Source organism: Carex rostrata, chromosome 18, assembly GCF_964058835.1.
Source record: "Carex rostrata chromosome 18, lpCarRost1.2, whole genome shotgun sequence".
NCBI classification, from domain to species: domain Eukaryota; kingdom Viridiplantae; phylum Streptophyta; class Magnoliopsida; order Poales; family Cyperaceae; genus Carex; species Carex rostrata.
In genome coordinates, this window is record NC_135935.1 from 9,170,921 (window position 1) to 9,183,605 (window position 12,685).

The following is a 12,685-nucleotide window of genomic DNA, read 5'->3' on the forward strand; positions in this document are numbered from 1 at the left end:
TTAAATCCGATTATCCGCGCTCGGAATAAAAAATAATTTTTTCCGCGGCCCGGAATAAAAATTCCGGAGCGCAGAAAAAATCCGCGATCTGGGTAGTTTTAAAATTTCTGTTCAGATCTAGTTATTTTTATTAAATTAATTTTTTTAATGGGTATTTTAAAAAAAATCGGTCCAAAAACCTTTTTTTCTCTGACCTCACGGTTGCGTCAAGTGAGAAAGACGCTGTTAAAATCCACACCCTCTCTGTTCCCCTCTTCCTCTTCCACTTCCCCCGCCTCCATTCCATTGTATTCTACTGATCTTTCAGAAGAGAGAAAGCTCCAAAATATCTCTAGCGATGCAGCTAATCTGGCGGAATTTGGTACCTAACGGACCCGGTACCGTCAAGGTTTGCCTCTTTGTTGCTCTCGCTCTCTCTCTCTCTCTCAATTTCTCAAATAGTTCTATGCGTCATGCACCAATGAATTAAAAGGAAATAGGCGGAAATTTAATAAGGCCTAATTTTTAGATTTTTGCCAATTTGGGTCTTTTCCTTTGATTCCATTTTTTTTTTTCTATCCCTTGTTTATGAAAACATTGTGACAAAGGTAAGCAGAAGACTCAAGTTACCATAAATTTTGCTCAACTTAAAATAAAGCCTAATCAGTTACGTTATCAGGCACCGAGATACTAAAGTTTGAAACTTTCTTCTTCGTATCAGCTTAAACCAGTAGAAGATGATGATATGTGGCATGCTTATAACCTCATCTGTCCAGGAGACACAGTTCAAGCCACAACTGTTCGGTATGATACTTTATTTTTATGATGAGTTACAGTTCGGTAAAAGATAGAGAGCTTCAGGTACAGTCCCTGCTGAGGAGTATTGGCATGTTGGCCAATATGTTGTTCCAACTGGTAGTTTATACCAATATTATTGTCTTACATTTTGATCTTATGTTGCTCAAAGTCTTTTTTTTTTTTTGAAAACTTGGTAGTAGCTACCAAGGTTCGTGAAGGGGAATCGAACTCTCGACCTTTGGGTATAACAACTCTAGGACATTTTCCTAGCCAATTGTGCTACCCCCCCTTTTGCTCAAAGTCTTAATTGTTGCTTTTGATTGCTATTAATGCTTCAACATCCATATAACCAAACTGAAAAGAGAAAAAGACAAAATGGTACAACTGATACCTGTATGTACTCACTAAAATTTCAGCATGTTGGCATAACTTTAAACTGGAAGGTGGTGTTTTGAAAAAATGAAGAAAATAAGAATAAAAACACCAACAATTTATTGTCATTTGCAAAAATTTCATTTCCTGCTACAATACCAATTTTTCCTAATTCAGTTAGCCCAACAGAACTTCAACCAATTTAGATCTTATATTGTTGCCAATAAAGCACTTTAATTTAAAATGAATCAACCTTCTGTTAGTTCCTTGCAATTTGCTCTTATTCAATTGTCTTGTTTTCTGACCCTCAACAACAACAACAAAGCCTTTAGTTCCAAACAAGTTGGGGTAGGCTAGAAATAAAACTCAACCAGGAGGGTTTCATTTTCATAAAAAGGCTGTATTTTACGTTGGCTCGCCATGCCTATCACAACCACCCTCCTTTTTCTGACCCTCAGATTTGATTATTATTTTGTCAAGACGACTATGAGATGATACGGGTGCTTGCAAACATAATGGGGGCCTGGGAGGGGTAAACTTGGTCAAGAACAATAAACAATACATTTTTCTTTAGATACTATAATGTTTTGCGAGGATATGTTTTTCCTATATAAAAGTGGGAACCTTTTGCAAGTACCAAAATTACATTGTTTACCACTATCCTTAAATTGAAATAAGGCAGTAATATTTCTGGTATTCGCATGTACCAGAAAAAAGGAAAAAAAGTTGTTTACTGTTTCCTCAAATGATGATGGATTGGGTTTTTCTGGCATAAGCACTCAATGCAAATTAACCTTTTTTTTGTATGGCAGAAAGGTGCTTCGAGAGATGGCTTCAGGGGGAAGAGATGCAGAACGAGTAAAGTTGAAGCTAGAAATCAGAGTTGAGGTAAAATACATTCCAGGGTACTCAAATCTCAGATTTTGTTGTGGGTACAATAGCTGTACCAGCCAGCCACCAACATCCTCTCAGATTTGAAGAACTTCTGTATTAGTTTTTTTTCATCGTTTTTTTTGTGCTCAACTAGTTTTTGTTACGTCATTAATTTCTGAGGCCACATCTCGGAGTGGGATATAGTGGAGTAATAAGGGCTAAGCTCTTCCCATGTGACAGTGTGGATGATAGTCATCCTCCATCCCTCACTTTATACCTCTCCAAATCATAGCCTATTTATCTGTTTGGCATCTTTCTGAGTCTCGGTAAAGCAGTAATCATGTTCTCAGATCTTTTACAAGATCTGGAAGCTGTTGATTTAACATGAGTTAACTGCTGGTTTAATGGGTCAGGCACATGTCAGATTGCTACATGTGGCGTGTCAACTCGTCTTTGGCTAATCTGACTTTGACCATCTGCTATATTTGAAACTTTTTTTGTGAAAATAAAGAATAAAATTCAATTTGCATTTAATACGAGTCAAATTTGACTATTGGAAACCCTAACTTACTGTGATTGACTCAACACAATGGATATGATCATTTAATTGGTCAGGTCCAGGCTCCCTATTTCTTGACCTGTTGGCAGGTTGGGCTGGACCAAACTACTTGATTATGCCTACTCAACCATTTCAAGCCCTGATTTTAATTCACAACTCACAAGTTAATGTCTTGCAATTTTTCCTTTTATGTTTGGTTTTAATTATCTTTTTGTGAAATAGGCTGTAGATTATGACAAAGAGGGCTCGGTCTTGCGTGTACGTGGCAAGAACTTAACAGAGAACGAGCATGTCAAGGTTGGTTAGCCATGTTTTAAGACATCATATGGTTCCTTATTTCCAACATAAAAAACAGGGATCAGCATGCACTGCCTGCACCACCATATGAGTTTGCGAATTGCTTGAACTTTTTTTCATGTCTATTCCACTTCTTTTTCTTGGCTTGTGTGTTTTGTTTTACAAGCCTGAAGGCAATTGGTTGTACTGTTGGTACTGTAAGGTTGTAATAGAACAATTTTAGAAAGTTTAATTTTTGTATCGAGTTTGTCTTTTGTTTGATGCAGATTGGGCAATTTCATACTTTGGAGCTTGAGCTACATAGGCCTTTCGTAATAAGCAAGGTAAGAGCATAGTTAGTTCCAGTTTTTCTTGAATAATTTGAGAAGAAAAAGTTTAGTTGCTAGTAGAACTAATCTCTCATGTTAAGTTACTGTAAGTTCATATGATTAGCTTGATCTTACTATATGTTTTATTTTGTGTGAAGTTTTTTTCAATTTAGAAACAAGGTCATCCAAAAAAACTAGCTCTCGTTTAGTGCATGTGTGTGTGGGATTGATTTGTTTCGTAACATATACTGGTGCACTTTAAATTGATTCCCTTGTGCTATACATTCTTTTTGAGAAACTTTCTTTTTTCTTTTGTAATTTTGTTAGGAAATTTGGGATTCCATTGCACGTGATATTCTTCATCAAGCAAGTGGTATGATCAGCAAATACCTTTAATTATTTGATAAGCATTCCCTTTGTCCAATTTGTGTTTTACCTGTGGTTTGCACATATTAATCAGTGTCTATTGAGGATTTTAATATGAAACCTTTGCCCTCTCCTCCCCCCTCAAAAAAGAAAAGACAAATTATTATATGAAACCCAACAGTATCATGTATTCTGGGTCCTGCAAATGGTATTGTAGTACTGAATACCTCTTCTAAATAATAGAAAGTGACTTGTTGTATTTTTCAAACTTCTTTTCTTGTTGGATGTTTATTATGTATTCATCTAATTTAGATCCGGCTGCTAGTGCTGATCTCTCTGTTATTCTGATGCAAGAAGGCCTTGCGCAACTCTTCCTGATTGGCCGGAGGTAAGCTGTATGTGCTGTTGTCAGTATGATCTAGATTCCTAACTGGTACTTCGCAAATGTACCAGTAAGGTGAAGGACATTGATAATATGGTATCTGATATGTAATCACAACAAATACCCCCAAAAATTATTGCGAATTTGTAAAAAGAAACAAAGAGTTGTATAGCTAAGATATCACTTAATGGTTATTTGGTAAAGTAAAATGACTAATTAGGTGTCAATTTTATAAGTTTGTCATATAATTCAACCCATTAGACCTTCTCTGGTCAACCAAGTTATTTTTTTCCCTAAATGGAATGTTTCTCTTAATTCCTTTTTATTCTTAATTTTGAGCTTTTCTATTCAATAAACTTCTTGAAGGCATTGCTTGTCCATCCCAATCATTTATTTCATGAGAAAACTTATTGCCCAGCTTATTCAAAATGATGCTTTATGCATGCACCAATAATTATGGCATTTTCTGAAAAATAATAAATTGCCTTTTATTCCTCTTTCACGAAAGGCCCAACTTGGTACTATTCTGACGATCTTGTAATGTACTTGAACAGCATCACAACAGCAAGGTCACGTATAGAAACATCCATCCCTCGGAAGCACGGTCCTGCCATTGCTGGTTACGAATCGGTATGTTACAATTCGCGTCAGTCCATGCATGGATCTGTTACTGTCATTTATGTACCAGAACTGTGTCGATATTGTATGTATTGTTACTGGGAGTAACCTTATGCCAGTGCTGGTACCGTTGATCTTGTAAACCTGTACACATTTAATAGTAATAGTTGAACCTTTGAATTTCTTGTGAGTACGAAGATCAGCAGAGGTTCTGAATTGAAGGAACTTAAAATACCAACTGGTAAAAATGAAAAAAAGAACAATGTCAACAGCTGTTCGATATCTCCAAACTTGATTTAATGTTTGATTTTGTATCTTCTCTATTGTAGGCTCTCAAGAAATTCTTTGAGAATGTTCTTCAGGTTAGTTCGAGGAAAAACTGAGAAAATTTCAGGGTTTCCCTTCATTATGCAATAATAATTTCTAGATTTTATACTCGTACGAAGTTTGAAATATCACAGACACCCCTGCTGAATGCAAGAGATGTCCTCATTGACCTGCCTCCTTTACATTGTTTTCAAGTACTTTACCAAATTGTACTGTTTTTAAACCAACCCAATTTCGTTTTCAAAGTTATGAACAAACCTTTTTTTATGGAGCAAGCAATGCAGGGGGCTTTAGTTGGGGTTTTTATATAAGTATGAGAAGGGGAGGGTTTTGGTTGATATTTTTATGATTTGAAGAGTACAGTGACTGACATTTTTTTTTTTTTGTGTGTGGAAACAAAATATTTTTGTAGAAGTACGTTTTTGTAAAAATGAATTCATTAGCAAAAAGCTATTTTTCGATGCAATTTTAACTGGGAATTTCTTGTATTTCTTAGGCTTGGTTAAAGCATATTGATTTCAGCATCGTACAGTGTGTTGTGATTGCAAGCCCCGGTTTCACAAAGGTTAGACTTTATTTCTCCACTCTTAAATTTACAACATCTTGTTTGTAGCTTTTATGAATTCATAGTTTATTTTTGTTATTTGACAGGATCAGTTCCGTGATTACTTATTCTTGGAAGCACAAAGGCGGGATTTAAGGACAGTAATTGAGAACAAATCACGGATTATCCTTGCACATGCAACTTCTGGTTACAAGTTAGTCTTCTTGTTTACATGTTGGTCCTTGAACTATGATTATTTGCAGAAATGCTATATTGAGGAATTCAGACTGCCAAAAGGTTTTTTGGCCCTCCAAGAAGATAATAGGGAATGGCCAAATCTTTAACCATTTATGCATAATTTTAATTTGTTTAATTGAATTGACTAAATTTAGTGCAAAGTAACTATAAGGATTTCAAACAATGCGGTTGTTAGTATCAAATGCTTGCAACTCGTCATGTCTTAAACTACATATATTTTAAACTTGATTGAAAATTTGTTTTGAGTATTGATAGCAATTGTTACCTTAATTTCTTACAATAACGTGGTCTTATTTTTCTCTTTCTTTGTCTGATATGTTTTCTTCTTTCTTCTAGAATTGTTTATGTAATATAAAAAAGCTAAAATACTGCTAATGATTTCCATTTAGATGCCCTGTAAAAGTTTACCACACAGTAAGAGAGTTTAATGCTAATGATTGCATAGGATGCAGTTGTTAACATCATCACTTGATTTACAATTTGACTACCTGCACTGTTTGTTAATTCTTTTAACGTACTTTGCAACAATACAGGCATAGTTTGAAAGATGTGCTAGAGTCTCCAAATGTAATGAACCTAATAAAAGATACAAAGGCAGCCCAAGAGGTATACTTGTTTAAAAAATGCAAGCACACACTTCTAGTTTTTGAATTTAATTTTGTTTGATCATAATTTGTTATTTTAATTTTAATTTTGAGACATGCTGATATTATTTTTCCTTGATTATATTTTGTTTATCAATTACAGGTTCGAGCCTTGAAGGATTTCTTTACTATGCTTTCAAATGTAAGAACTGTTTTCCTTTCTTTTTAACCGTGACAAAGTCTCTTATCCTGTCAATTTTTGGTTCCAAAAAATCCTCATGCTTTTTTTTTTTTGGTGTGCTTCTATTGCATAATTATAGGATTCTTCACGTGCTTGTTATGGGCCTAAGCATGTTGAGTTTGCTAATGATAGAATGGCAGTCGAGACTCTTCTAATAACTGATAATCTTTTTCGGTATTACATTCTTTTCTATATTTAATTACAGAATTTTGTAATATTGTTGGGCGATGTGATAGTCATGTTTTACCACCAAACATTTGGTTATAGGAGCTATATGCAAATTCTTTCTGAAAACAATAGAATATTACCGTGTCATTTTCTATACTTGTACTACATATTAAAAATTATTTATTTGTTTTCTTATTGTTAATCAACTTTCTACAGTAATGCCGATATAGCTGAGAGGCAAAGGTATGTGCGTTTGGTGGAGTCTGTCAAAGATTCAGGTGGAACTGTGCACATTTTCTCTTCCATGCATGTCTCTGGAGAGCGTAAGTGTACATTTATGATTTACCTTACCAACTTTAATGAGTTTTACTAGCTGTTGAGTATGTAGATAACTTTGTTTGCTTCTTAATTTAGAGCATTGATATCATAATATCTAATGTCATGCTACTAATTGTTTGGCATTCCAATAATGCCAAAACTTGAATTACTTTGAAATAGGAGAGTTGTGGTGCCTGAGGTTTTGTCCAATAAATTTAAGTTTCATATTTCTTATTAAATTATGGGTTTCTTTTCCAGAGCTGGCACAATTAACTGGAATTGCAGCTCTACTACGGTTTCCTTTGCCAGAATTAGAGGATTTAGAGATGTAGCCACTTGATGCAAATATCTTTCTCTTGGTTCTATTTGGAGGTAGTCCATAGATTTCATAATTTATGTTCTTGTGAGAGATGTAGGAATAAGAAGGCATAAGACTAATAAAAGGAAATAATTGATATATGTTTTTTTTTTCTAATTTTATTGTTGTTCTGTGCTATATTAGTTTTTTTTTTTTTTCCCCCTCTGAAAAGTGATAATGAATTCATTGTGAAATCCAGAAGAATCAGACATCTTAATGATGTAAAAAAATGCATAAGGGTGCGTTGGATGAAAAATACGGGTTACTCAACAAAATGTTGGAATAACCGCTAACCAAAGAAAGATAGAGTGTTTCGTGTGGGTGTCCATCCGGGTCCGGGTCAGTGCTATTCATTCTCCGATTGTAGAAAACATCAAGTGATACTTGAAAAAGAATAAATTTTAACCTCTGACTAACACAGTCATATATTTTTTCATCTGACTAAGAATTCATTTAGTTTCATGCAGCGCATCAATGGCAGTATTTTTTTTTCATGTTGTATCTAATTATCTATTGATCGTGCACTGTATGAAGTCAAAGTAGCTCTGTCAATATCTTACCCACATAAAATAAAGCCTTGCTAGTTAAGTTGCTTCTGTAATTGTATGTATCCCCAGTACTCGACAAATGTAAAATTGGGAGTACCTTCTGCTTCCATTCAACCTTAATTTAATTGTTGTTGAGTTTTTAAAATTTGAATATCTTAATCTAGAGCGGAGGCCCAGCACTGATAGATTAAGGCCTTAAAATGATATATGGTCCATAGACACCTTGATTTTATGGGCCGGACACGGACTGTGTCAGAACAAAATTATTTTGGACATTAATAAATTTGTCTACTTGGTTACTCTTGTCACGACCTAGACATAGAGATAAAAATAATAATATCGTCTTCTCTTGTTCCGTTCCGTTCCGTTCCGTTCCGTTCCGTTCCGTTCCGTTCCGTTCCGTTCCGTTCCGTTCCGTTCCGTTCCGTTCCGTTCCGTTCCGTTCCGTTCCGTTCCGTTCCGTTCCGTTCCGTTACGTTACGTCCAAGACGTAAGAGAGCTACACTACATAGATCATGAATTGAACACGAACAACAAATAAATCAAACCAATTTAATTTAATACAATTTATTGAGTTCAATGAAAAGGGGATACAACGACACTAAGGCCAATTATATATATATAGAGGAGGGTTCAAATGCACCCAAATTTTTGTGCATCCAAATGCACCCTATAATTTTTCTCCGTTTTCAAAGTCCGAATAGTTAATCCGATATAGAGACTCTACTAGAGTGCTCAAAACTCCTTCAATTAGAGTGTTGTATTAGGGTTGTAAATGCTCTATTATCTTGCCATATAGAGAGATAACTAGAGTGTTCCAAACACATTCATTTGGAGTGTTGTATTAGGGTCGGAAATGCTCTATTATCTTGCCATATGAAGACATTACTAGAGTGCTACAAACACCTTCATTTGGAGTGTTGTACTGGGGTCGTAAATGCTCTATTATCTTCCCTTTGGGAGACATTACTAGAGTGCTCCAAACACCTTCAATTGGAGTGTTGTATTAGGGTTGTAAATGCCCTATTAACATTCTATATAGTGTCACAACTAGAGTGCTCCAAATATCTTCAATTATAGTGTTGTATTAGGGTTGTGAATGCCCTAATAACATGCTATATAGAGATATCACTAGAGTGCTCCAAAAACCATCAATTGGAGTGTTGTATTAGGGTTGTAAATACCATATTATCATGCCATCTAGAGACACTACTAGAATGGTCCAAACACCTTCAATTAGTGTGTTTTATTTGGGTTGTAAATGTCCTATTATCTTGCCATAAAGAGACACTACTAGAGTGCTCCAAATATCTTCAATTATAGTGTTGTATTAGGGTTGTGAATGCCCTAATAACATGCTATATAGAGATATCACTAGAGTGCTCCAAAAACCATCAATTGGAGTGTTGTATTAGGGTTGTAAATACCATATTATCATGCCATCTAGAGACACTACTAGAGTGGTCCAAACACCTTCAATTAGTGTGTTTTATTTGGGTTGTAAATGCCCTATTATCTTGCCATATAGAGACACTACTAGAGTGCTCCAAACACCTTCAATTGGAGTGTTTTGTTAGGGTTGTAAATGCCGTATTATCTTGCCATATAGAGACATTATTAGAGTGCCACAAACACCATCAATTGGAGTGTTGTATTAAGGTTGTAAATGCACAATTATCATGCCATCTAGAGACACTACTAGAGTGCTCCAAACACCTTCAATTTGTGTGTTGTATTCGGGTTGTAAATGCTCTATTATCTTGCCATATAAAGACACTACTAGAGTGCTCCAATCACCTTCAGTTGGACTGTTTTGTTAGGGTTGTAAATGCCGTATTATCTTGCCATATAGAGACATTACTAGAGTGGCACAAACATCATCAATTGGAGTGTTGTATTAAGGTTGTAAATGCCATAATATCATGCCATCTAGAGACATTACTTGAGTGCTCCAAACACCTTCAATTTGTGTGTTGTATTCGGGTTGTAAATGCTCTATTATCTTGCCATATAGAGACACTACTAGAGTGCTCCAATCACCTTCAGTTGGAGTGTTTTGTTAGGGTTGTAAATACGATATTATCTTGCCATATAGAGACATCACTAGAGTGCCATAAACACCATCAATTAGAGTGTTGTATTAGGGTTGTAAATGCCCTATTATCTTGCCATCTAGAGACACTACTAGACTGCTCCAAACATCTTCAATTAGTGTGTTGTATTAGGGTTGTAAATGCCCTATTAACTTGCTATATAGAGTTACTAGTAAAGTGCTCCAAACACCTTCAATTAGAGTGCTTTGTTAGGGTTGTAAACGCCGTATTATCTTGCCATATAGAGACATTACTAGAGTCCTCCAAACGCTTTTAATTGGGGTGTTGCATTAGGATTGTAAATACAGTATTATCTTGCGATATAGAGAATCTACTATAGTGCTCGAAACTCCTTCAATTGGAGTGTTGTATTAGGGTTGTAAATGCCCTATTATTTTGCCATATAGAGACAATACTAGAGAGTTCCAAACACCTTCATTTGGAGTGTTGTATTAGAATCAGAAATGCTCTATTATCTTGCCATCTGGAGACATTACGAGAGTCCTCCAAACATCTTCACTTGGAGTGTTGTTTTGGGGTCGCAAATGCTCTATTATCTTGCCTTTGGGAGACATTACTAGAGTGCGCCAAACACCATCAATTGGAGTGTTGTATTAGGGCTGTAAATGCCTTATTATCTTGCTATCTAAAGACACTATTAGAGTCTTCGAAACACCATTAATTGGGGTGTTGCATTAGGATTGTAAATGCCCTATTATCTTGCTATACAGAGACTCTACTAGAGTGCTCGAAACTCCTTGAATTGGAGTTTTGTATTAGGGTTGTAAATGTTAGTTTGTAATAATCTAGAAGTCAATAATACGATAAATTATCATAAAGCTTTGTTCATGAATTGAATGTTTATTTATATATCATTTTGTTACCTTGAGTATTATTGCATTTATGGATCATTTCGAGTTTATGACTGAAATTGTGAAACTCCATAATATAGATGATATATACTCTTAAAAGGTCACTGACCAAGGTAATTAGCAGGAACACTAATTACCGCTATAAGGTTAGTATGTGGATTAAAAGATGGTTAAGTTTTACAAACCACCTGACATGAGATGTCATTTTAATCACATAGATACATGTTCTAGGAACATGGTATTTGACAGACCCCGAATGAGACATTAAATAGAATTGTGTTCGTGTCATTTATGTTTTCATTCAGTGTCACATTCTAAAGTATGAGGTATTTATCGTTCCCACTGAGAAATATGTATGTGTGATTGCTATCTACCGCTGTCCGTAAAAAGCAGTCATAATGGTAGCATTCCCATATGTATAGCTTAGCTGAGGAAGTGATAGTCTACCAAAAGTACTATTGTCCCTCGTATCTCTATACGAGCTATAGCATCACTGGGCCCCTTGGTAGAGTTAGATTATCTGCATGCGGTATAATTACAAGAGTAATTATATTTGATAATCTGCTCAAGATCAAGAAAAGATTACGTTTGCAAGGATGACACACATCTACCTTGAAACTAATCTGATAGCTATGAGACAAAAGAACTGACACAAGTAAATAGTTTACTGGATCGTGATATTGTACAGTATAGCATCATCTGTGTAATTGGATGGTCATATGTGTTGCCAGATACCACTCATGATTATAGAAGTTAAAACAGTTTTAACTCTGTTTACCAATGTTCGCTTACAAAGGTAGGCTACAAAGTCTCAGGTATAGCAAGCTATACCAGTTTAAACCTTGAATCTACTCTCGTCTAGGGTTGCAAGTGCACAACCCTATCCGTATAGTATATTAAGGTATCGATCCTCAGGGACGGTTTAATTCGATTCTAAATCACCACTTATCCAAGCTAGGTACTAGAAGTGTGAAAAGTTGGGTTTGGTTTGTTTATGTTTCCTAATTTCGGGTGTCAATTCAATTAACAGTAAATGAAAGCAATTAAAGGTTTTGGTTTTGAACAATGATAAAAGGCGTTCCTAGGGTTTCAGGTTTCATCCCAAACTTTGCCTTCTCTGGACCTATCATGCGACTCGCATCATCTCTGATGCGATCCGTATGATGCGACTCGCATCATCTCTGATGCGGGTCGCATGGCCCTCGAGCAGAGCTGACATGTGTTCGTATCTAAGTTGATTTCTTGTGCGAGGCATCAACCTGTGGCTCTCGCCTACTGGTATCTAACCTAAATTGATTGTTTGGTTAACTAGAGGTATCTACAACCTTTCGATAATAGAAATTTCACCTCTCGGCTACTATTGATCTTAGATCTACCTCAAATGCTCAATCACAATTACAAGATACATCAAGGCCAAATTACTAGAAGAGATGCTATAGACATCTAACAGTAGACAATCAAGAATCAATCAAGAAATCACAATCAAGCAAACAATGAATACTCAAACAACAATCACACAAGTTCAAACTTAGATCAAAACATCATTCAACTCAAAGACAAGGTTTAGAGACTACATCCTAACCCTAAGAACTAGAGATCTACTCAAGCATAGCAAAAGAAAGCATAAAAGAGAGAGAGAATAGGCAGATCATGATGAAGCTCAAAGATCCAAGGTGGATTGGAGAGGATCTTGCAATCTTCTCTTCTTCTCCAAGCGATCTCCAATCTCTCTCTTCTCTCTTGATCTTTTCTCTCTCTTTGAGGCTTTGAATCTTTAAATTTCGGAACTCCCTCTCTGGTAGCAGGGGTGGCCTATTTATAG

At 35.7% G+C, this 12,685-nt stretch overlaps 1 protein-coding gene and 1 long non-coding RNA gene across 3 annotated transcripts in view; one reads left to right on the forward strand and one right to left on the reverse strand.

The window, feature by feature from the left end:
* Positions 1–224: 224 nt before the first annotated feature.
* Positions 225–7,486, forward strand: PEL1 (Eukaryotic release factor 1 (eRF1) family protein). 2 transcript variants are annotated; one of them, XM_078319425.1, is made up of 16 exons: positions 225–388; positions 701–783; positions 1,962–2,037; positions 2,804–2,878; positions 3,145–3,201; positions 3,514–3,559; positions 3,865–3,940; positions 4,489–4,564; positions 4,882–4,914; positions 5,376–5,444; positions 5,531–5,637; positions 6,215–6,287; positions 6,429–6,467; positions 6,586–6,680; positions 6,891–6,997; positions 7,251–7,486. In XM_078319425.1, exons 1-16 carry the CDS (start codon positions 338–340, stop codon positions 7,322–7,324), a joined length of 1,137 nt encoding a protein of 378 aa, XP_078175551.1. In that variant the 5' UTR covers positions 225–337; the 3' UTR covers positions 7,325–7,486. The 2 variants fall into 2 exon arrangements, with proteins under 2 accessions (XP_078175551.1, XP_078175552.1); XM_078319426.1 differs by having other exon boundaries at positions 227–388; positions 5,537–5,637.
* LOC144569207 (uncharacterized) overlaps positions 5,677–12,685 on the reverse strand; it is a 40,568-nt gene continuing 33,559 nt past the window's right edge. Inside the window, exon 2 of the long non-coding RNA XR_013516022.1 lies at positions 5,677–6,169. This is a non-coding gene — a long non-coding RNA (uncharacterized LOC144569207). The remainder of the gene's footprint in view (positions 6,170–12,685) is intronic.

What these genes read in the sequence shown, in the direction of transcription:
- PEL1 (XM_078319425.1), top strand. Translation starts at nt 338, where the DNA reads ATGCAGCTAATCTGGCGGAATTTGGTACCTAACGGACCCGGTACCGTC. An exon ending in CAGAGAACGAGCATGTCAAG is followed by an intron (nt 2,879 to 3,144) that starts GTTGGTTAGCCA and finishes TGTTTGATGCAG; the next exon opens with ATTGGGCAATTTCATACTTT. An exon ending in CTCTTCCTGATTGGCCGGAG is followed by an intron (nt 3,941 to 4,488) that starts GTAAGCTGTATG and finishes GTACTTGAACAG; the next exon opens with CATCACAACAGCAAGGTCAC.